The sequence below is a fragment of the Manis javanica genome, chromosome 4 (genome assembly GCF_040802235.1).
Source record: "Manis javanica isolate MJ-LG chromosome 4, MJ_LKY, whole genome shotgun sequence".
NCBI classification, from domain to species: Eukaryota; Metazoa; Chordata; class Mammalia; order Pholidota; family Manidae; genus Manis; species Manis javanica.
The window spans coordinates 19419027-19444310 of record NC_133159.1 but is presented as its reverse complement, the minus strand read 5'-3'; the positions used below and the strand labels follow the sequence as shown (position 1 = coordinate 19444310).

Genomic DNA, 25284 nt, shown 5'->3' with positions numbered 1-25284 from the left:
TCTTTCTATTCTATTTGACTTCAGGCTCCCTTTCCCACCTCCTCCTTCCAACATTTGTTCTGCAAACAATATTAAGCACCCACTAGTTCCAGCGCCTTGATAATCTTGAAATGCCTTTGGGAGACAGTGAGAATAAAACTTTCTGCTATAATGGGCCTGGACCCTGAGTTATCTGCTCCGCTTGGCCTCCTGGTGTTCCAACCATACTTAAGAGAGGCCGTCCTTGCCAGCCCTAGTGATCAAAAAGAGAACAGTTACCAGGAGGTGGGAGCCTAGGCCCAGCGTTGTTTCCTGACGCACTGCGGGATCTATGGTCAAACTCTTCCTTCTTAGAGACTGCCCCAACAGGCCCCTGAGATTGGTGAGCTCGGTACTGTGAGGTGCAGGTCACAATGGTAATTTTGCTTTCAAATTATCCTACCCTACCCTACAATGACTACAGGAAGCAAGTAGCCACTCAGAATGGTTTACTGGGAGGGGTTTCCCCTAGGGACACCCGGGATGCCTCAGCCTGATTGTATTCCAGGCTCATCCACCAGAGGGCAGGCTTTGCCATCCAAGAAGCCTTCCTGCTCCGCCTTCACCCAAGGGCTGCTTTCCCAGCTTCAGTACCCCACGGGTCCGCACCACCTTCTTGCCGCATCACTGTGCACTCCCTGGACGCCTGGGTGCTGCTCTTCCACCTGGTGGCCTCCCCGATGCTCAGTTACCTTGACACTTGGTGCTTTGTAACACAAGTTAACCGGTAAGAGCAGTAATTCTTTCATTTATAGTCTTCCTTGTAGTTTATCATATGTCTTATTCTCATTTGGTTTGCAAAACAACTTGGACAAATAATTTATTATTATGGTCACTCTTCAGAAGAGGTAACAGCCTCACAGAGGTGAAGTGGCTGCACTTGGTAAGGTCACAGGTTAAGTAATGGCAGGCTGCTCTCACTGACACCTATTGTGGCCAAAGATGATATTAAGGGGTAATTTATTTAATTCTTCAGAAATCAAGACACAGAAATATTGAGAGTAGGGATAGACAAATATATGACTGGAACATATAGAGCTTATTAGTTTTGTGGTTCGGTCTCCCATGTCCTTACTGAATTTTTGTTTATGTGATCTATCAATTACTAAGAGAGGCATGTTAAAATATCCCACTATGGGATAATGGTTTTGTCCATTTCTCTGTTGCATTTTGAGGCCCATTATTAAGTGCACGCTGATTTAGAAATATTCTCTTTCTCTCTCTGATGAATTGAACTTTATCATTATATAGTGACCCTCTATTATCTCTAGTGAGGCTTTTTGCCTTAATATTATTTCATCTTTTTTCCCTCTAGTATTTCTTTTTCTAAACTTTGTCAATGTGTTTGATGTTTCAGATCTGTCTTTTGTAAACAGAATGTTGCTGGATTTTGTTCTTTCATTTGGTCTGACCTCCTTTATCTTTGAACCGGAGAATTGAGCTCATTCATTGAGATTAATATATTTTTGCTTTTTCTCTCATTTGTAATGTGCATTATATTTGTTATACTTTCCCTCCCCTCCCTTTTTTTAAAAAACATTTTTGGGATTGATCTCCAAACTTCACCTCTGCTCATCTGGCAGTCATAGGCTGTGTGTCTCACCAGTTAGCCCAGCAATTCTAACCTAATGATTAGTCTGTCTACTGAGTTTTCAACTCCAATGAGCATATTTTTTCACTTTCAGAAATTGTATTTGGTTCTTTTTCAAATTTACTAGTTCCCACATAGTATCAAGCTTCTCTTTTACTTCTTTAAACATATTAAACAAGGTTATTTTATGTTGTGTGTCTGGTGACTCCAGTATCTTTGAAGGTCTGTTTCTGCTGTCTCTAATTTCTACTTGTTCTCACTCATGGTATCTTGCTACCATGTGTGTTTTGTTATTTTTACCATGAGCTGTTCATATTGCCTAGAAATTTGTAGGAAGTATTTGAGGCCTGTGTTGATGTTGAGTTCCTTCAGAGACAATTTGCATTTATTTCTGTCAATAATATGCTGGTACTATTAACCCGTACCACTTTCAATAAAGTTCTCTTCTTGAGGATTTTATGATTATATAAGCCATGTGATTTGACATCAGATTTCCTGAGAGCTGATTTGTAAGTTATGAATTCTTAAAGGAGATTTTGTTTTCCTCTTTTCCCAGGGCCAGAACTGATACAGGGATGTTTCATTTCTCCTCCCATCTGAGTACCAGCCAGCATTTATTTCCTATTGGCCCTTGTGCTGTAGTGATAACCCTTTGGGATGTCTATTAGCATTCCCATCTTGGAAAGGCCCTGGGACTCATCTGTCTCCCATATATCCTACACAGACATGAAAGGAGCCAGAGAGAGAAGGACCAGAGCCCACGGCCAGGGGACAATCAACCACCTCCAGCCACCTTGGGCTCATCTGTGGCTTAGCTTTCCAGTCCCTTTGGTGTCTATCCTTTTCCTTTCAATAGCCGCCCCATCTACCCTGCTCCCAGAGTTGTCCTGCAATGGTTCCTCATGTGACTAGAATAGCGGTTTGTAGTCTTTTGGACTTTTGCTAAATGTTATGAACTGTCTCCATGGAAAAATGCATGTACACATAAAATTTTGCTTATGATTCTAGCAGGTCCACTGTCAATCCTGGATGCCTTTGTTGCCCTGCCCTAGAATAAGATACCTAATAATGATTTAATGCATTACCCCTTCTTTCTGTTTCTCAGAGACACAGCTAAGTTCTAACATGAGGTAGAAGTCTGCAGGTGAAGTAGGCCTTGAGTGTGGGGTGGGGTTCTGAAATGGGGCCTGTGCTCCTGGGTGTTTGGAGATAAGCAAATCTGAAAGCTACCGCACATTATGCATCACATTTTCTACCCATCTCACACTGTGACCAATTCTGTTTTTCAATGGCACTATTTTACCTTGTTTTCATGTACGAATTACTAATACAAGAAATATTAATGTGAGGGCCCTACCTACTGAAATTCTCATTGAACTAATATGTGATGGATCCCAGACAGCAGTTTAAATTAAAATTTAAACTAACATTAAATTAAAATTTAAATGACTTTACTGAAGTATAATTGATATAAAATAAAATACACAGATTTAAGTACATCATTTGGTGAATTCTGATGCATGTATGAAACCCATGAATATACGCGTCATCCCCCAAAGTCTCCTCAAGCTCGTTGTTCATGTGTCCTCCTACTGCCTACCCCACTCCATCCCAGGCGGCCTCTGGTCTGCTTTCTCTCATATTTATTCTAGATTTTATTAACATAAAATGTAACCATACTGTTTGTACTTTGTTTTGGCTTGTTTTAAATATTTATTTTGGGGAGGGGATGCCCCACTTCTACTCAAGAGAAACGTTTTTACAGTCCAGAGGTCTTTTATGTTTTTACACCTCTCATGCCCGAACTCACAGGGAATGGGTTCCAGCAGCTCAGGCTCTTTTCTACTGGTTCTCGCAAAGTGTGCTTCTCTGGGTGGAGCAGGCTGGCTGGTGCTTCAGCAGTGCCTGAGTTCCTTTCTCTTTGGCTTTTTTCTTTTTCTGATCATTTTCTTTCACATGCTTCAGGAAGCTATCTGGGTCCTTAGAAGTCGTCATATATTCAATATGTACATTAATTCTCTTGGCAAGAATCTTGCCCTTAACTTGTTTGTTTATAACAAGCCAGCAGTGTGCTGGGTAACCTTGCAGACTCTTCTGGCTTCCTCTGGTAACACCTGTAGAGCATTCCTTTTTGCCCAAAGTGCCCAGTATCACCTTTCTTGTAGATTCGTAGGTATGTGGCTGAAGGAACAACTCCATGTTTTCTAAAAGGCCTACAGAACATATACTAGGTGTCTCTCCTCCTTCTCTGTTGGTAATTTTGGTGAATTACTAAAAGAAGGTGGTTCTGGACTTTCTGAGAAAGGGCCTGGCTTGTTTTGCATTATCATTGAGGATTCATTTATTGATAATTTGTACTTTTTAAATTGCTGAACACTGATAAGGGAATTTAAGCCAACCACTTCAGTCTGTGGGAATTTTCATCAAATTTGGGGAAAAATTTTGACCATTATTTTTTCAGATATTTTCTTTGTCCCCAAACCTCTCCTCCTCTTCTGGGACTCCATTTGTACATATACAGGCCGCTTGATGTTTCACAGCTGTCTAATGTAGTGTTCACTCTTTTCTAGTCTTTTTTCCCCTTTTTGCTTCATTTTGTTTAGCTTCAAGGTCTCTATCTTTTCTTCTGTAATGTCTAATTTCTGTGTATTTTTTTATCTCTGTAATTATATTTTTCATCTCTCAAAGTTCACTTTGAAACATGTATTTATATTCTACATTTTCTCTCCTTACCATGTTCATGCTTTCCTCCACCTTCAAATATACATACAAAGTATATTTAATATCTTTTTATACTATTCTATCATTTGTGTTATTTCTGAGGTCTGTTTTTATTGGTTTTTCTCTTCATCATGGGTTGTATTTTCCTGCTTCTTTGTATGCCTAATACTTATAAGTTAGATGGCAGACACTGTGAATTTTACATTATTGAGGACTGGAATTTTTTGTTTTTGAGCTTTGTTCTGGCACATTATATTACTTAGAAAAAAATTTATCCTTTCAAGACTTACTTTTACACTTTGTTAGGCAGGTTTAGAATAGCCTTTGGTTTGGTTGGCCTCGCTACTGATGTATGCATTTCTGTGAACGTTGGGTTACTTCTTTCCATTTTGACTAGTGGGAATATCAGGTCTTCCTGGTGTGAGCTCTGAGGACTGTTCTGCCCAGTCATTTCAGAGGGTCTTTCCTGCTCTCAGGTAGTTCTGCACTGATCACAAGCATGTACTGATCAATGCTCAGCCTGTTTTGTGAAGAAAACTCTCTGAAAATGTCTGGAGCTCTTTTTTTGGTTTAGTTGCCACTCTTTCTGATATTCTGAATTCCAACTGGCTTGGCCTCTTGAACTCTGAATTCTGTCTTCTCAATGCAGGCAAATTGCTGGACGCAGTTTAGAAATCCCTTCTTGTGTGGCAACCTAAAGATTCTCTCCAGGAAGTAATCAAATGAGGCTTACCTCATTTGATTTCCTTCTCCCAGGGATCACTGTCCTGCACTGCTAGTTGTACAATGCCTGGCATTTCAATTGTTTAAGGCAGGAAGAGAAGTCTAGGCTTTGTTACTTCATAATGGCCAGAAGCAGAAGTCATCAGTTCTGTTTCACTTATTTACCTCCTCAAGTGAAAATCCTAATGTGCAGCCAGAGTTACCAACCACTGCGGTCTAATTCTCTGCTTGTCATCAGAGTTTCAGCCGTTGTTGCCATGCTCTTCTCTGTGATCGCCTCATCCCCTGCCCCAGCTACACTGCTACGGTCACCTCTCGAATCACCTGGTCAGCTAACACTCTCCCTGCCTTCTACCCAAAGTTAGGAGAAATGGCATGTTATTGTAGTATCTGGCACTTATTGGTACTCTCCAAATTTCCAGGCATGGTAGTCTGCGTCAGAGAGACAGCAGGTATTCTGAATCACTGTCACACTGTTAGCAAATAGAAAGAGGAAAAACTGAGCCAAGGGGTTGTTAGGCAAGAAGTAGACCTGTGCAGGGCAAAGAGCCAGGCAGGACATTATAGTAATGGAATATATTTTTCAAATAATTGTGGAAAAATATAAGCTAAATTAAATAGAAAAACTATTATCTAGCAGGGATATAAATTAGCAATAAAAGCAGCTCAGAGTCATTCCCTATGAGTCCTCCAAAGGGAGTGGGAAGCAATCATTTGTTGAGCGTGCCATGCATTTCTACATGCATCATCTCACTTCATCTTCACAGTGCTCCAAGTCAGGTATCATCTCTATTTTATACACATGACAAACTGGATTTGAGAGGTTAGGGCACTCATGAAAGTCACACAGCTAGTAACAGGAAGATGAAGTGTCTGATTTCAAAGTATTTGTCCTTTTCTTCTGCCTCTAACAAAGCTGGCATGGTAGTGTCCAGCCCCAAAGCACATGTTTTTTTTTTTTGAGAGGGCATCTCTCATATTTATTGATCAAATGGTTGTTAACAACAATAAAATTCTGTATAGGGGAGTCAATGCTCAATGTACAATCATTAATCCATCTCAAGCCTAATTCTCGTCAGTCTCCAATCTTCTGAAGCATAACGAACAAGTTCTTACATGGTGAACAAATTCTTACGTGGTGAATAAGTTCTTACACGGTGAACAGTACAAGGGCAGTCATCACAGAAACTTTTGGTTTTGATCATGCATTATGAACTATAAACAATCAGGTCAAATATGAATATTCGTTTGATTTTTATACTTGATTTATATATGGATCCCACATTTCTCCCTTTATTATTATTATTATTTTTATTTTTAATAAAATGCAAAGCACATGTTTTTTAAACATACAATTTTTACTGAAACATGAATACCTAGAGAAAAGAATAAAAATTGTAAGTGCAGCTTGTTGCATTTTTACAAAGTAAACACACCTGTCTAACCAGCACCCAGGTCAAGAAATAAAAAAGTGTAAGTACTTGAGAAGTCTCCTCATGTACAGCCCACTTTGGACTTAGGAGCTTTAGTACAGAGTACTCAAAGGAGCCCTCAGGGTCTTTTAGCTTGGGGTCCAGGGGGACTTCCATAAATTCCCTGAAATTATAGGCAAACATTTTCCCGAGGAGAGGATGCCTTCATCAGATTCTTTCAAAGAGGAGAATAATTAAAGCTATAACTGAAGATTGGTTCACTGGGAATCCATTCATTCAACATACTGTTAAAATCAGAACACAGTAACAATGGCTACCATTTGAGAACTTAAATGTGCCAGGCAGTATGCCAAGCACTTTATTATCTCGAACCCTTAAAACAAAGCTGAAATGTAACTGTCATCATCTCCATTTTATAGAAAGGGGAACTGAGGCTCAGAATTGTCCACCCAATGCCCCCATATTATGTAGGTATTTGCAAAAACTAGTATTCAGTGAGATCTGCTACACTAAAGCCTGTGCTCCTCCCACTAAGCCAGGATGCCTTAGGTAATATTAAGTTGCCTAACTTCTGCTCAGAACAAGCTAAGCTTGAAATACTAGAGCTGAACAGGAAATGAAAGAGTGAAGTCAAAAGCCCAGACGTCTTTTTTTTTCTTTTTAATATTTCTCTTCTAACCAATGAAAAATCATTGCAAAAGGGAAAGTATTGCCTTTAAAAGACGCACTTTGCCCTCAGGAGGTGTGGCTGGTAAGTTTTCTCAAGTAGGAGTTATTATCTAACCACAAACCAACTGTCTGTCATTACACTGCACTTTAAAGAACATCTATGATTGGTCGACTAAAAGAGCAACATTTGAATTTAAAGAAAAGGCCAAAACAACCAAGGATCACCCCTTCAGTGAGAAAGATAAAGCTTTGTTGCTAGAGAAAAGTCCAACTGGAGTCAAAGATTAGGCACTGAAATCCCGTGGGGTAAAACCCTCACCCTCACTAACTGGAGTTACTACTAATTTCCCCATCAAGAAATCAGCCCTATTTTAAGTAAAATCCACTGAAAAGATACGTAAAAACCATGTGAAGGCACTTTGTAAACTGCAAAGCATTTCAAAAGGCTGGTAAAAACAAATATTTACAATGTAATAAAAATCTCTAAAGAAGCAGCAGAAGTTGCCACCCCAGGAGCTGTCAGAAGCAGCCACAATTCTTGATGCCTGCTTTCCTATTTGCTGCTCAATCACATATAGAGTTAATGTTTTGTCTCCCATTTCCCCCACTGCTGTTCCATTGGACCACTAAGTGCACAGTATTCTTAGTACTGTTTATTCTGGGGAAGGCATACATGATGAAACATTTAAAAAAAAGGGGCCCAGATGACTTAATGCAAGGGAAACCATGGTCAAGTTATAGATTGAAAAAGCACATGGCTTTAATATGTTTGCTGTACTTCATTTTGAGTCTGGGATGCATCCTCAGCATAACAAGATAGAAGGATGAATTAAAAAAAAGTCACTTATTTTGGGCAATACAAATTTTCCTGATAAATATGGCAAGATAGTAAGCATTAAATTTTTAGAGAACTTGAAATGCTAAAACTCATATGATTCAATCATCTTTTCCTCAGTAAAAGCTTCTATTACAGAAAATTTCATTTGATAAGGCTGAAAATGACAGTTTTGAATTTTATACCCTCTATTTTATGTTCATGAAGCAAAGCATGACAGAACTACTCAGACCCACCAAAGCAACAATGTAGAATTTTTTTGTTGTTGAAACTCACTTTATTAAAAAAAAAGCAGTCATGAACAATAAATTACAATAATTTCCCCCTTCTATAAATTCTTCATAAAATATATTTAATAATTTTAAAAGAAAATTTCAAAAGTTGCTTTCATTTTTGAAGTGCTGATGACTTATTTTTTGACCATTTTGTCATGCTGGTGAATTATTTTGTAGCTGCTACAATAGTTTGATTGATAAACATTTTACAATTAAAACAACAATAGAGGAAAAAACAGACCAGCATAAATAACTATTCAGTGTGCTATTTATCAACACTTAACACTTACTTTATCATAATGACAAAGTATCCCTTAGCACCAAAAATCTACAGCAACCCCATCTTTCTAAGTGACAACTAGTGCAAAATAACATTCTAGGAACTAACTGTACAACCCCATATTTTAACTGGCCACAGCTGCCTATAAGCTTATTTGAAATATTTGGTCTTTTTAAAATTAAGACAAATTTTGTAAAACACTATAAATTATGGCAAGAGACTCTACGAATAATAATTGTTTATTGAGTACCTATTATGGGCAAGGCACTGTGCACAAATTTTTGCTTTCATTTTTCCTCTAGCAAATACCCAGGAATTTCCAAGTATCACTAATCATCTTTTATTTCTTACTCCAGCTGGAAAAGACCTGTGGCTTTAAGCCACTGTTAAACTGTCATTTATCAACTGACTTTTAGTGCTGAGCACATAGTAGGTACTTAATACCTCCTGACTGAAAGAACAAATAAACACAAATAATTTACTATTTATTTTGCTTGGTATCATAAGGTTATTTTAGAATACAAGGACTTGATAAAATTCCAAAAGGAATTTCCTGATCACTTCACACTCTTACTGCCAGTGAAAGAAGTCTGCTTCACAGGTTAAAATCTTTAAAAATAGTGATAATCATTAACTATTTTAAGTGAGGCAGGATGAAAAACTGTGTGCTTAGGAAGCCATGGCTACAAGCACAGATATTTATTTGAAGAGCAAATGACACATGGGCATACCATCTCCTGAATCATCATGAATCTCTGCTGAAGTGCCATGTTATTGATGGGACATTAAAATGATACTTTTTACTTACAGTAATTCAATTCCCGTGGCCAGATCTGTGTTATACTAATTTGGTGATCCAGAGGGTCAATTATCAAGAGGTTCCAGTGTATTTCCATCTCTGATTTCCAAAAGAATTTTTACATTATTAGCTTGAAAATGTCAAAAGTACACAATTTTATTTTAAAAGGTTTACTTCAGTAAAACCTTTGAGTTTAAATTTTAAACTTCCAGACCAAGTAATACAGTTCAGAAATTTTGCATATTCTAATTTTTTTGTGCTTTTTCACCTTCTATAGTCCCCTGAACACATTTTAAATAAGGAAAAAATTATGATAGCAATATTCCAAAAGCTGTGGAAGTTCAGAGTTCGAAAGACTATGTAAACTATTAATGATTTAAATACTGTTTTTTGCTTTTAACCAAAGATTCTAGTGCTTTATAAAGATTAACCTAGATACAATGGTTTTAAAGTCTATTGAATCTTAAAGGCTGTTTTAGGAAAACTTGGTTTCCTTAGATTTTAACTACCTGCATTTATAGAAAAACAAATTTGAGACAACCAGATAGGGTTAAAATCAAACTCACTTCAAAAGAATAAAGGTCTATCAGTTTTTGACATAGACCCTACCAAGTGATTGTATAAAATCAGTGACATTTCTACTTAAAGATATAGTTGATGCCACAGTACTTTACCCATTTATCACTGTATAGGTATCATCTCCCACTTTAGAAAAAGGTCATCAACATTTAATACAACCATATCACTACCATTACTGTGTCAAATTAGATAAAACAGCATTAGTGCCAAAACAAAAGGAATCCAGTGATTAAACAAGAGACCATTACAGGGCAGACAATGTGAGGGTAGAGCTCATTTGGTTTCTTTGACTTTATGCTAAGGCTTAGACAAAGTCTTCAAATAAAAAACTAACATATCAAGTACCATAGTTCATATATAGCAAAGTTTCCAGAAACAGAAGAATCCTGTGTTCAGCTTTATATCAGATTACAGATGCTCAAGTGCAGACATGTCCAATGCAGTGGTTTAATTGGTTAATTTTATGCCTGGTTACCTAAAGAAGGTATGACTGAATCATCACCGTCCTTGCCAACCTGGTTACCTAAAGAAGGTATGACTGAATCATCACCGTCCTTGCCAACCTGCAACCATGACTGCATGTCTAACTCCACCCCTGGCAGCTATCAGGCACTGGGGGGCTCAAACATACTTCAGCAGCTTTGGATCATTTCATTTCATTCCTGTTTAATCATATAATTTTAGACCCTCCAAAATGATGGCTTGAAAAAAGGTTGTACAATATTACAAAAATAAAAAAAATGTAGGATGGTTTCATTAGAAGGAGGGAGAGGGTAAGAAGATGAAGGAAGGTTCTTACATTTTTCATCACTGATTTCACCAGCAAATCTCAAAAACCCAAACCTACATCAAATAATTTAAACAGAACTGGCATTTTCTTCATATGGAATGCAAAATGCACACATTCACATACTTACATATACATAAATATATACATATATGTTTCCTTTACAAAGCTCCAAGGTTGCATTACCAGCATGCAAACCTCTTTTTCCAAGGAAATTCCTAATACTGACAAGGAATGTCTAAAATACTTGGAGACATATTTCCAGAAAATTGGATGCTCTTTTCTTCTTGGCTCTTGAGGATGTTCCTGCCAAACTTCTACCAATGACCATTTAAAAAAATTTACACCCACATTGGTAATACACATTTAAAACATACTGACAAAATGGCCCGCCTGGACTTAAGAAAAACAAGGAAAAAAAACACCCCACAATAAAATCTAAACCCTTAGAAGGCGGAGTTTAGCTTTTTATATTCTTTTTCAGCCACATTATGTTGCATCACTGCTAAAACAGAAGCAGCATATATCATCCAAGATATTTGCAAATAATATATGTGTCACGTTTCCCAGCTGCTATCTTTAAATGCAATTTGTACTAATCTGAGTTCTAGTTCAAAAGCATCTGGACGATCCTGAGGGTTTGCAGCCAGCATTTCCTTAATCAGTTGTTTCATTCGCCCATTCATAGACTTTTTCTTCACAGGAATGAGAAGTTCCATTTTGGGATTTTCCAGAAGCGCCTCCCCAACAGGCACAATCTCAGTTCCTTGTTTGACATAACTCCCCAAGAGTTCCTTCTTTGTCTCTGTGTCTATGAATGTGATTCTTTCCAGCATTGCCCAGATGATAATCCCCAGAGCAAAGATGTCAGCTTTTGCTGTATAATGTCCCTCCCACACTTCAGGAGCCATGTAGAAATCTGTTCCACATGCTGTGGAAAGGAAACACTTGTTTACACTGACAGGTTCTTCTGGGTTCTGCCCAGAGGCTGAACAAACTTTACTGAGACCAAAATCTGCCACTTTGAGTGTGGGTTCCAAGTCACTGGTATCCATCCTACTTTGAGAAATCAGGATGTTATCAGGCTTAAGATCTCGGTGGATGATCTGGTTTTTATGCAAGAAAGCCAGGGCACTGCTCAGCTGGAGCATGAAGCTGGTGTTAGTTTTACGATTAGGTTTCCTGGACAACAGATATTCATTCATATCTCCTCCATCACAAAAATCCATCACAAACCACAAGTAATAGGCGCTTCTGGGATCAAAGGCAATTTCTCCTTTTAATGAAGTCTCTACAAGCTGTAAGAAGGCGAAAAAAACCAGATTACAATCACTGGCATAATTTATATAATTTAGCTATTAAAAAGAGTAACTGGATAAGTTAGTGGTAACTGGTTAAGTTAGTCTCCAATTTTAAATGGAAATTCTATGAATATTTTATTGTTCAGTGCTTTCATATATGCATTTTGTTTTAAACTTCAGTACTTAGTACTTCAAACTGTCACTTTGTCGCTAATGAATACACACTAAATCTCCAAAGCAAGACGTAAAAACTTGTTTCAAAGCAGCTTTGTTTTGCAAAGTGTCCAACTGGCTACACATTTTCTGCATATGTCAATGAAGTTAAACTCTACCCACCTAGCTAACAGCTTCATGAAAGATCGGTTTAAGCAGCTAGACCTGGGAGATTGCCAGCTGGGATATAAACATCAATTAGTAAATTCTATTCAAAATGAAACTTTCTACTCATTGCATATATACTATCAACATAATCTATGAAATTGAGAGAAAAATGGTCAAGGAACAACTAGTTGTTACAGAAATGAAGTTCTCCTGTGGTCACTGATAAAGGCTGATATCATTACTTCATAAACTTATACAGGCAGAATGCAAATATGTAGGCAATCTCTATCACTGGATGACTTCTAAAAACCAAGGTATAAAAGTCTTATTTGAATTTGATATAAAAATTCAAATCTGAGTTTATTTCTTTGATATAAGATGAAAACCTAGAATCACTGTTTTGTTACCATTATCTAATTGCAACTCTTCTATTACCTGAAATTCAAGAATATTAATTACTTCATTGAACATGAACTACCATTCTAAAATATAGACATATAAGTGCTTTGAAAGCATTTGTCCTATGGAATCCTTTTTAGACACATGGATTGAACTAAAATTCAGTAGGAAAGCTGAAGAGTTGTGAAATAGTGGACTGCTAATTTTACACTTAAATCTACTGGTACTTCTTGTCATTTTGGTAAGCAAAGAACACCTCTCCATGTCATCTCACCCCATGGCAAACAGCAGTAATTGCAATGGTCTGCAGATGTCTCTTTTGCATGCATCTTTCTTATTGCATGTGTTTTCTAGTGAGACAGAAAATGAAAGATAGAAAGGTACAGATCCCACTATTATTTAGCAGGTGCACTGTTGCCAAATATGCTGAGATTAAAGACAAGCACCATCACTCTTACTTCATTTCCTCTCTTCTTCTGTCTTTACTCTCAAAAGCAAACTTCCTAAGTAGCTTTGAGCAACATGGAGTCTCCCAGCATCCAAAGAATGGTTTAGAGTAAGGCCAGATAGTAAATATTTTAGGCTTGACAAGCCACATAAGGTCTCAGTTCCATATTCTTCTTCCTTTTCTTTCTCTTTTTTTAAAAAACAATTCTTTAAAAATATAAAGATTTTTTTTGGCATCCAGGCCACAGAAAAACAAGCTGAGGGATATAGTATGAGGGCCCCTGGTTGAGAGCTACACAACTACAGAGCCCAATGTGCTTACTGTCACGTGTGAGCCATTGGTTCTCCTGCCTGAAGTGCTTCAATAGCTTCCCCATTATCTTAGGATACAGTCTAAGTTATAACATGGGTATGGGATCCTGTGTGCCCTGACCCCCACTGATCTTTCTAGCATCACCTAAAACAATTATCCCCACACACTATAATCTTACTGTCTTCTTTTAATTCTTAGAACACCTCATGCTTTTGGCTTCAAGACATTTGTGTACAGTTCTTTCTGCCTGGGAAGTTTTCTCACTCACGGGTTAACTCCTCTTTACAAGTTTCAGTTGAAACAGCCCCTAATTCCTGAACCTCAGGATTATGTCGGGTTCCCTATTATATGCTTTTCACTCATGACACTTATCCCAAGTATACAGACTGGCCACTAAATTGCCATGCATGAGATTGTGTCCTTTGTTAATTGTTTTACATTTTCTTCTAGGTGAGTTGTTTAGTTATCAGGAGCTGACTTAATCATTCTGAGAACAAGGAAGGTATCTAAAAAAACATGGAGGAAAAAAATTTGTGTAGAGAATGGAGAAGACCATGCAAAGGGGCTCTGAAGTCACACTAAAGATTTATTTAGTTGTCTTTACTAGATGTAAATTTAGGGAAGGTACTTGCTAAATGTGGTCGTGAATGTCTGCTTAACTAAATAAATCCACAGAAAAGACAATTTTAATAGAGCTACACATAACTGAGTACTTCCTATGTGCCAAGTATTGTATCTGCATCATCTCTAATTTTGACAAGTCACATGGAAGGCAAAAAATTATTTCTATTTTACATAGGAATTTACATAGAAAAGACACAGATTCTGAAAAAAGTTGGATTATTTAACTCGTCACACATACAGCTAGCAAAAGTGACACAAGTCAAATGCAGGTCTATCAGGCTTTAAAAGATAAAAGAGATTACTAAACAAAAAAGGTGATTCACATACCGAATCAAGTCTGGAAATACTTTACATCTTAAAGCCTCGGTTAAGACCAGCTAATGCTTAGTTACTATAAAGGTTGCTCGAACAGGACTCAAGGACACCACCAGCACTAAATCATATTTCAAATTTCTGCATTTGTAGTACTTAAGAGATTATGCATCTTAGTCTCTAAAATTCAATGCAAAGTTCAACAAGGTTCTACCCACTTTTAAGAGGAAATGTAGTAAGAACAGTTTCTACTATTTTCTATTAGTGTAACTTACATAATAAGCATTTTTAGAAAAGTAACAATAAATCTAGTAAAGGCTAGACAGTTGTGTTTTATAGTCACTGTTTAAAAAAAGAAAACTTCAGGGCATAGCATGCTGAACTACAATATAAACATATATTGGTGTTAGTTCACCACACAATAAAACGGAATTCCAAGTTTCTGATTATACAGATTAATGTTTTCTTTGTTGTTCCTATCTGAAAATTTTTGTTGTTTTAAAAACAGACTTTTGTACCCTGATGGTAAATTCTGAATTTAGACCCAAGTTGTTTCCTTTTCCAAGAATGATTGGACTTAAGAAATTTTGCTATGGCCTTTAACCACCTATTTCTTAAGTATGTTTTTTCTTCAGCAAGTATAGAGCTACTAAAGATTTTGATTTCTAGGCAGAAGTCGACTGAAAAAAAAAAAAAGCTTTTGTTTTCCTTGGTCAATGTTCTCCTTAGGTCTACAAAAGAGTAATTTGGAGGTTAAGAGAGCACAAGTTCTAGCTGTCAGATAATCTAGTGTTCAGCTCCCAATTCTGCTACTTGCTAGCATGTGACTTTGGATAAATACATTATCTATTCTAAGCCTCAGTTTCTTCATTTTTAATGATAATAATACTTTCCTCATAGGATTGTTCTGAGCAAGTGCCTTTACAACTCTTAGCACAGAGCATGGAACTGAGTAGGAGCCCAAACATTAGCTATTAGCACTGTTAATAACATTCAAGTGCTAAGCCACTTACTTCATGAGAACTAACTGGAATTGCTTGGTTAAGAAACCACATAACACTCCCAAACAGCAGAAGCTTATATTCAAACCAGTGATTTGTTAGAGATGCCTAATTACCTATGGGTACTGCTATTGGTTGTGGAGTTTTTCCTTTTCTTGTATTCAGTTCCAAAAAAAATTGATTTCAAATAAGTGAACTAATAGACTCTAGTCTCATTCACTTCTCTAGCTCCCATGTTGCCCTATTCCTATGCAGACTGGCACATTTCACAGCTTAACAGGTGGCTTATGTTATATTTAGGTATTTGCATAACAGGTTTAAATAAAACCTTGTTTTACAGCAAACATCTACTCAATTCTTGGTAGACCCCATCTACTCCTATACAAACACCCACATTTAAAAGTAGAAGTTCATCTGACTCTTTCATTTCTCTTCTTGCTGACCAATGAATGCTATGTTCAAATCATTTCTATTTCCCATTCAACCACACATACCTGCAGATAAAGGGAAGAATTAGAGCCGTGGGACATCTTTTGCACCATCCCATCTTTTTGTAGGATGCATTCCTCCAAGTGAATCACATTTGGATGTTGGCTCTTGATACTGCTTAGTGCCCAGAACTCACGCAGGGCTAGTTCGACATTTTCAGGTGCATGGCATCGAATTTTCTTCACTGCCACCCGTGCAGAAGTCTTTCTGATGACTGCTTCATACACAACACCGTAACTACCTCGGCCTACCTCCCGTATTAGATCGTACTTCGGCTGGCTACTCACCATCTTCAAGGTCAAAGTTTCTGGAAAAATCAACAAAGTGCTCTGCTGAAATTAACTATGCTTACTGGTTTGTATTTCTTCTTTGTATGATACAGTTACTATCTGTCTGTTTGCAGTGCTTGAAAGATATTTGCTATACCTTGGGCAAATCCAAATATTTAAATAATAATAGTAAAGTAGCTAACAGTTACCATGTATCAGGGACTGCTCTAAGCACTTTACAATATTAAATTCCCTTAATCCTCACAACAGTGTTATTAGTTAGGTACTATTATGGTCATTTTACAGATGAGGAAACTAAAGCATGGAGAGTTTAGGCAACATGCCCAAGGTCAAAGAGCTGGTAACTGGTGGACCTGGATTTGAAACCAGGACATCTGGCTCTGACATCCCTAATTTTTTTTTTTTTCTTTACTTACCGGACAACATCCCTAATTTTAATCACTACACTATACTGCCTCTTACACGAACCACTTCAAAACATCACTGTTAAAAGTAAACCCCAAAATTCAGCATTCTTATTTAGATCATGAAAAAACAAACAAAACTCCAGCTTCTCCTTAAAATTGACACACAAATAAAAATCAGGTCATAAAAACAGCAAATACAGAAGACCCTCACAGTTAGAAATACAAACACCTGGTTTATACTTTGGGACTGAAAGTGAACCAGGTCATGTATAAACTGAAAATGTGTAGTCATATTTATTATTTAAAAGTAAACAGTCAAAGTGTGTATGCTCCCATTTTAATTTTCTATTTTAGTTTACTAATTTTAATTTAATGTTTTGTCCGTATTTCTTGCTAAATAAATGAAAATAAAGTTTGTAGGGAAAAATGTTCCTTTAAAAATAAAGTAAGCTAAAAAAAATAAATAAAAATAAAGTAAGCTACTTAGAATACGGCTACCTTTCTGTGGTTGTTGAACAACAGCTTCAGATCTGTCATTTTTGCCAACAAAAACTGTCCTCCATGTGACAGGGGTCTCTGACAGACCTGGGAACTCAACTTGATAAATTACCTATAGGCAGGAGCAAAGGCCCTACACAGAAGTGCTCATGTGTCGAATCAAGAAAATCTAAAGTGTGCCTCTTCAATCTCCAATGAATGTCGATATTTTATCGAGCTTCAGGAACAAATTCTCATTTGTAGATTGTCACCATGGGCAAGAAAAGTAAACTAAGATTGTACAATTTTTATATTGTACGGTTTGCGGGGACAACAAAAGCCACTGACGCTAGAGCCTGAAAAATTGAGAACAGCTATGTCAGGTCCATAGGCTAGATTTAAAAGAAAATGAAACCTTCTGAGATTGCTTCTTAGTCCCACTTCCTCTAATTGGACACCCACCCTTCCAAGTCCTACTGTGTTTCCCAGTGTCTGATTTCCTGCCGCAGATCCTCTGCCACAACTACACAGTAGACATTCTTGCCTGCTCTCTGCGGACCGCCAATCACTACCCATCTCAAAGTGACCTGTGTCTTTCAAGCCGTCCCACATCCCCATACGAAAGAGCACCTGAATAAGGGGGAGGGTGTGTGCTTTATGAAATCCTTGAGACCCTGGGTCAAAACACGGCACTGTGACGCGTCCTGTGTGCTAAGTGACTTACGACGGCATTTCCCGGGCCCTCAAGCCTGCAGTGCTAATTCAGTGTTTCGACGCGGGCGGGCAGGCCGTACACCTGCTGATGCCCGCGAAGGGCCCGTCCCGGGCAGAGGTGTTGCCCGACGCGGCAGCTCATTGGTCAAGTATCCGGCCCTCCCCCTCCCCGGCCGCGTCCCTATGAAACCCGGAGCGGATCCCCCCGAGGCCCTTCACCCCGGGGAGTCAGTCCTGCAGCTGCCCCAACAACTACGGGCTGGCGGCCGAGGCCCGGGGCCTGGGGAGGAGGCCGCGGGCATATGAGGAGGCCGCGGCTGGGGCCCGAGGCCTGGGGAGCGCGGGGCCTTCCTTAGGATGACTCCGCTGACAGGTCTTTGACAGGCCTCCTGGGAAGTGAGGCACACGCAGGGCTCCTCGGCTCTGCAGCAGGGACTCTGCCAAGCCTTAGCACCAGATTTTACCTCAGGGTAGCCACCGCCGCCGCTTCTCCCTCTCACGGGCTCTGCAGGCCGCCATTATCACGCAGCTCGGGCCTCGGCCGCGGCGGCCGCCAGTCAGAAGCTGGCGCGCGCCCCCGTGGTGCGCGCTGACACACCCCCTGACGCCTCGCGGTCCCGCCCCTCTCCGGCTTTCCGTAGCGCAAGCCTGGACGCCGTGCGCCTTCCCTATTGGGCGCGCTCCCGGCGCTCCGCCGGCCTCCTCCCTTGCCCGCGGCTTTCAGGAGCCAGGAGTTGCAGAAGGTGTGCGCGCTCCCGAACGCATCGCTCTAGCCCCTCCCCGCAGGGGGTAGCCGGACCGCGGAGTCGGGAGGCCACTCCACGCCCGGGGCTCGGTTGGCCTCCAGCCGCAGGAGGCGCGCGCGGCCTGCGGTTCCCGGGATGGTCTGCAGCAGCAAGTCCGGGCCTGGGGGAGCGCGCGCCCGGCGGTCTCCCTTCCACCTCCCCGCCCCCCTCCGACCTACAGAGCCGCGGGCAGGTGTGCTGGGGCCGCTGGGGTGGAACGCCTGGTGCATCTTCTTCGGCTCGGGCTTAGGGTGCTTGCGGGACGCGGTGCTCTCTCGGCGCTCCGCGGGGAGGTGCGGCCGGGGTTGGGAGGCCCGGCGTCCACCCTGCCGGGAGGGAGGCTGCACCTTTTGTCAGAGTCACTGAGCCATGTTTGCGGGCGGTGCAGTTGCTGAGGCGGCGGCGGCGCGGGACTGGGTGCGATCATCTGGGAAGACGCCGTCCCCTGCCCCGCCGGCGCGGTGGTATCTCCCTTAAAGAAGCCGGCACCTCATTGTTCCCGGGCAGCGGCCGCCGGGAGTCGGCGGCGCCCGCCGGGCGCTGGGAGGAAGGGGCGGAGGCGCCGGCACCCAGCCGCTACCGCCCGCGCACAGCCGGCCGGGCGGCCGCGCTCACTGGCTCCTCGTGGGGAGTCGGGATCCAGTCGGCGCCCATCAGAGGGGCGGCGGTCGGGGCGAGCCGGGGCCGGGATTGACAGCGAAGACAGCTGTTCCCTCGCGGCCCGACTGTCAGCCGGTCTTTGGGCCACCCGTCAGTGGTTTGTCGGATCCCGGCACGCATTTCCTGACAGCCAGCCCCGGACTGCCAGTTACTCAGAGACCCGCACCGATCGGTCCTTCAGTTACACAGATCAGGAAGCACCAGCCAGAACCGATCATTCCTTCTTCACCTATTTATTCTGCATCTATTATTTGTCAGTAAAGTGGTTGTTCCTCCTCCCAGTGCTGTATGAGACACCATTTCAAAGAATCCCTGTCACTGCCGTCAAAGATCAACCAATGACCCATTTTATTTTCTGCCCTCCATTTATGGACCTTCTCCAGAGAGACCAGCACTGGGTTAGGTCTTTAAATTATTGCTCTTAATCCTAATCCACAAGGGACAGGCTTTATTATCAACCCTGTTTTTACAGGTGAGGAAACAGACCTCTTCCTTATTTGACCGAAAAAATGTCTGGCTTTCTTTTGGGGGGGGGTGCCTGCCTTGGATTCCCACTCCCTTGGTGTAAAACCTCCATCCCCAAACAAAAACAAAAAACCTGCTCTGTAACTTCAGATTTTTGTCCATAGTGCCTTGTTCCAGTCTTCATCTGTCTGCTGAAAATACGCCAGTCAAAGCTTGGTTTCTGCCCTTAAAGGTAGGGGGAAAATACCAAAGGCTTTGTGCAGACCTGTGTGGGTAATTGATCAGAGTTAGCAAAAGGGATATCTTTTGGTTAGAGAAGTCTTTTCCCTTTGTTTGTCTCAGTCATTAAATATAGGTATTCCTCCTCTCAAGCTGGCTGAAGAACTGAGACTTAAAATCCACCCCATAACCTCCAAGGATAGGCTGACTACAGTTTGTGAGGTGGATTCAGACCTTGTGGAACCTGAAGCTTAAATAATTTGGGGTGTCCTCTTTAGCAAAAAGATTACAAAATGGTTGGGGTTTTGGAAGGAGCTCTGTGAGGGACACTGAATCTTAAGCTTCATTAGCTTCAGAGTCAACCTCCCCCTGCATATTACCTTACATCATTATTTGTTTGCCCATAGGCCTTCTATAGACTGGGAGTTCCTGGGGACAGGCCCCTTGTCTGTGATTCATCTGCAACCTCTGTCTGATGAGGTATCAAAATACACCTGAGGATAGTACTGTCATGCATTGCTGGAAGGCAAAATGATGGAAGTCTAATTAAGAAAATCAGGCAATCTATAACCTCATTACATATGCTCTTTCACCAAGTAAAGGTCAAATCCTAAACTTCTAGGTATCTATCCTAGTGATATATTGGCAAAAATACGAAATAACTGTATTCATAAAGCTATTCATTATGGTATTATTTTTATAGAAAGTACTGGAAGCTGTGTATATGTCAAAGAACTAGAAGAATTAATAATACTATGTACATAGGGTAGAATGCTGTGCAGCTATAAAAAGATAATATGGAAGATTTCTTATATATACTAATGAACATACTCATATGAAATGATGGCCATATATATGATTAAGTGAAATAAGCAAGGTGCACAATAGTGTTTATAGTATGCTATCTTCTATGTAAGTATAAGGGGAGATACAAATATATATTACTTTTTATAATTAAAAGTAAAAAATGGAAGAATAAGCTCCAATCTTCTATAAGTGGTTTCATATTTGGGATGGAGTGGTAGGAATGGCAATGAGACTTCTTTGAACTTACCTTATTATACAGTTATTATTTTGGAACTTGTGAATGTTTTGCATATTTATAAAACAAAGTTAAATAAAAAGAATAAAGCGCTCCATCAAAACTTAAAACAAATGGAAAACAATGAGCCATCTGTATATCAGATTGATGGCATAACTACACAGAAGATCATTGCAAGTGGCTTTATAAATATTTTGACTGTACCTCCTTAATGGGACATAGTCTAAGACAACTAGAACTGCATAGAAATATTAAATTGCATTCATTAATTTTATTGTTAGTAATATTGATATTGTGCTTTTGGACTTGATAGATATATTTAAGAATAAAGCAAAAAAGTAATTACGTAAATGTATTTTCTAGCTTTGCTGAAAAGGCCTTAGAAGCAATGATCAACCCAGTAGTAATGAACACCCCTGGTGCACAGACTTGGTTTCTAAATACTATTTTCCAGTTTTAAAAAATGAAAAATTAAAGAAATCAAGGCTCCTTTGTAGATAGAAGGTTGATTTCAGATCTGGAACAGGTAAGATGGGATGGATCATATTATACCCCTGGAAGTCAGGAAGCTATCAAAGACTATTGTGGTCATGTAAAATGACTAAGGAACCAACACAAAGAGGCCCCACTGGCCAAGATGGAACACTTTGAGCATTAAAAGAAAAATAATGGCTTCAGTAGATTTGTATATATTGTAAAATACATACAAATCCAATAACTAATGATACTTAAGGAACATAACACATTTGTTACCAATGGAGTTTTACAGGGAATCAACTAATTTGCTCTGAGGATTGATAAGTAAAAGGAAATAAACATTTCTGGGCTTTCCTTGAGTTATATTGCAGGCAATTAAATAGTAGATAAGAAAAAGTTATATTTTTATAGATGAGTTCCAACTAATAAATGCAGAAGAAATTATAGGATTAGAAAAGTACAATTTTGCAAACCCTAATGAAAGAATGAGTCTAGGCAATGATCATGAAATGGTGCTAAACAATTGGATGAAAAATTGTTGTAGAACATTGTGATAAAGAGCTTAGGCTGAGCTATTGAACCCACTGACCATTCTTAAAATCACTAAGAGGTGTTTTTAAGAAATTATGAGATATTCTTGCCTGAGTTACTACCCAATTCAAGATCTAATTATCTGTTTACCAGAAACATTAAGGATAGACAAACATCACAATCAGCCACATTATACAGGACAAATGACCTGATTTCTGCAACAAATTTATGGTATGAAAATGCAACAGGAAGGTAGATGCTAAAGCATAAAACTCAAGATGCGTGCCAGATGCAAAAACCTTATTTGGATCCTGATTCAAGTGAGCCAACTGTTAAAAGACATCTTTGGTATAAATCAAGGAGATTTGAATATGAACTCATAAGGTTAAATTAAGAAATTATTGTTCTTTCTTGTTTGGTGTGATGATGACAATAGTGCCTATGGAAATAAAAGCCTTTTTCGATTAGAACTGAACACTATTGTATTACGGATAAAATTAAATGAGGTGTAGGATGTGCTTTAAAATACTACTCCCCAAGCAGCCACAACAAAGAGGGAGGGAGACTGCCAAATGTTGATAGGTGTTGATACCTGGTGCTGAGTACATGAGGTGCATTGTACTATTCTACCTTTGTGTATGTTTGAAATTTTCCATAATAAAAAGTTTAACAACCATTCTCAAAAAATGAAGTAAGTGTCTTGGCTAGGTGGGAACTTGAGTGTGGCAATTCTGCCCCCTCGTGGTCGTTTCTGTTGGTGCCACGGCTGTGCCCTCAAGGTGGGTCTGCATTCCTAGGTGTATGTAAAGTAACGTTATTTATAAATCTCACAAGAATCCTACAAAGTGAATAGTATTAGTATAACATTTTACAGCTGAGGATACAGACTTAGAGGAACTCAGTAACTTAAGTTCCTGATAAGTCACTGGTGGAGCCAAACTCCCAAGCTGCATGAATGGCTGTTTCTGGACCTAATTTTTCCTACCTGAACAAAGGGTCGCATGGGAAGAGGCAGGTAGAGATGCCTTTAGTTAGAATGGGTCCACAGGAAGCAGGTCATCAGGGAGCAATTTCACCTATAAACTACAGATAAATATAAATAGATAATATAAAGGTAAATAAATGATAGGTAATATCCATATTGCCTACTGTGCCTGGCACTGTGCAAAGTACAGTTTGTACATTATCTCATTTACTCTGCATAGTTATCCTGTGAACTACATGTTATTACTACTCCCCTTTTACAACTGAGGAAACAGAGCTTCTCTGAGGTGAGAGGACTTGTCCAAGTCACACAGGTAGAAAATACCTCAATTGGGACTTGAACCCAGGTCTGAATACAATGTCTATGTGTTTTTAAATCAATTTTTGTGAGATAGACTTTACACATCTTAAGTGTATAATGCTTGTGTTTTTAACCTCTCGTGAACATTGCATACTCTTTCACTTTAGCACGAATGCAAATACTAAATTTTTCCTGGATAGTTTATTAATTTTTTTCTAAGTAGGAATGGGGGCCATGAAAGAGAAGAAAACAGTTCAGAGAGGGAAGGTGGGAAGGTAAGGTGAAAGCTCACAGTTCTGCCTGGAGTTCACTGTCCCTCTGATGATTATCTTTTCTTGTAGGAAGATGTGGCTCTTTATACTTTTATCTCCTTTTCTTTTAGAAGAATCACCATCATGCCTTTTCAGCCAGTTATATATACAGCTAAGTCAGTGGTCCTCAAATTGGGTGATTTACCTTTCAGGGGACATTTTGGTGATGTCGGGGACATTTTTGGTTATCACAGCTGGGAGGGTAGGGCTACCAGCATCGTAGGTACAGACCAGGGATGCTATTAACCATCCTACAGTGCACAGGTCAGTCCCCACAACAAAGAATTATCCTGCTCAAAATATCAGGAGTGTGGAAATCAAGAAACCTGATCAAGTAATGGGTGACTTGTTGTGCAAATGCAGCTTAAGACCAGTCTCTTAGTCTCCTTCCCACCAGATTTCTGGCCCTGAATTTCTCTCCTGTAGAAATTCTTGGAGGCATCACCAATGCTTTATCAGAGACATAGTATCCTCTGAAGCCATCTCCCCCTGGACCAGCCGCAGGTGTTAAAGTGCTACTAAGTTGTTAAGGACCAGGCCTGCCAGTGGCTGGGGGAGCAGCTCCTGCCTTGCCATAGCAAGGAGACTCCCCGTCAATGTTCCCTGCCCCCTCCCAAGCTGAGGGAGACCCAGCCCTATCTCTACAGGAGAAGGCTGGTGGAGAAACTCCGTTAAGGGGAGTACTGGGTGAGAAACATCACACATCACACATGCTGTGTGACCATGAGCAAGTCTCCCTGCTCTGGGCCTCAGTTTCCCCATCTACATAATCAGGGGTCTGACCAACTCATCTCTAAGAATCCTTCCAGCTCCGACACTCTGTTCTTCAATCCTACACCTCCACTATGCTCACACCAGGAAGATGGAAATATTTATTTCTGAGTCAGCCCCCAGACAAATGATTCAGGAGCCCAAAAAGGTCACGTGTTAGGTACAATTTTAGTTGTTTTGTCTTTGGGTGGCTCCTAGTTGTCTCCTCAGTGAGGATTGAGAACAGCTGGAGCAGCTAGTCATTGAGACCAAGTTCCACACCCGCTGCCCTTGGTGACAGGAACAGGAGTGCCCCCATCTGATAGCTATGGTGAGTGAGGAGTTGAGGGCTGCAAGACAAGGTCCCAAGAGCATCCCAAACTGAGGATTCCCTCAGCTCCTCAGCAGGTGCTAAGATGTTGGAGCTTGGGTGGCCTTTGACCCTTCTGGATGCTGCATGTTACAAGGGCAGAAACCTAACTCAAACAGATTTAAAGGAAATGGTTGGCACACGTGCCAGAGAAGAATGGAGATGGGAATATTCGCTTCAGGAAGGTTTTGATTCAGCAGCTCACATATTGCTAAAAACTCAGATTCCTTTGTTCTGCCTTCCACTTGCTGACTTCATGTCAAGCAGGTCTTCTGTGGGCCCAGGTGCTCAGCTGTGCTAGGGATTCAGCCTCAGAAGCGTGTATCCCGCAGGACAGGGAAAGTCAGCTACTCCATTCCTCAAACAATAGTCCTGGAATTAAGTCTTTTGGACCTGATTGGCTCACCTAGGGTTGTAAGCCCTTCCTTGATGAAGCTCTGTGTCCTGGAGGGTGGGTCTTACTGATGGGTTTAAATCCAGAGGCTGAGGGGCAGCTAGCAAACTTCACTACACATACCCTGTCCTGAGGAGTCATCTAGTGCCTGGCATATGGTGAGTGCTTTATTCATCAAGTCAAAACCTAT

The 25284-nt window shown here is 40.2% G+C and overlaps 1 protein-coding gene and 1 long non-coding RNA gene across 3 annotated transcripts; one reads left to right on the top strand and one right to left on the bottom strand.

Annotated features, from left to right (window-relative positions):
- Positions 1–10951: 10951 nt before the first annotated feature.
- PDIK1L (PDLIM1 interacting kinase 1 like) lies at positions 10952–18909 on the bottom strand. Of its 2 annotated transcripts, none has more exons than XM_017663046.3 (3): positions 18770–18909; positions 15923–16224; positions 10952–12008 (listed from the first exon to the last, which is right to left on the bottom strand). In XM_017663046.3, the coding sequence occupies exons 2-3, from the start codon at positions 16205–16207 to the stop codon at positions 11268–11270; spliced, it is 1026 nt and encodes a 341-aa protein (XP_017518535.1). In that variant the 5' UTR covers positions 16208–16224; positions 18770–18909; the 3' UTR covers positions 10952–11267. The 2 variants fall into 2 exon arrangements, with proteins under 2 accessions (XP_017518535.1, XP_017518533.1); XM_017663044.3 differs by lacking the exon at positions 18770–18909 and adding an exon at positions 18270–18439.
- LOC118972339 (uncharacterized) lies at positions 18645–22459 on the top strand. The gene is made up of 2 exons (XR_012130070.1): positions 18645–18783; positions 18979–22459. It is a non-coding gene; the product is annotated as an uncharacterized lncRNA (long non-coding RNA).
- The last annotated feature ends 2825 nt before the right edge of the window (positions 22460–25284 follow it).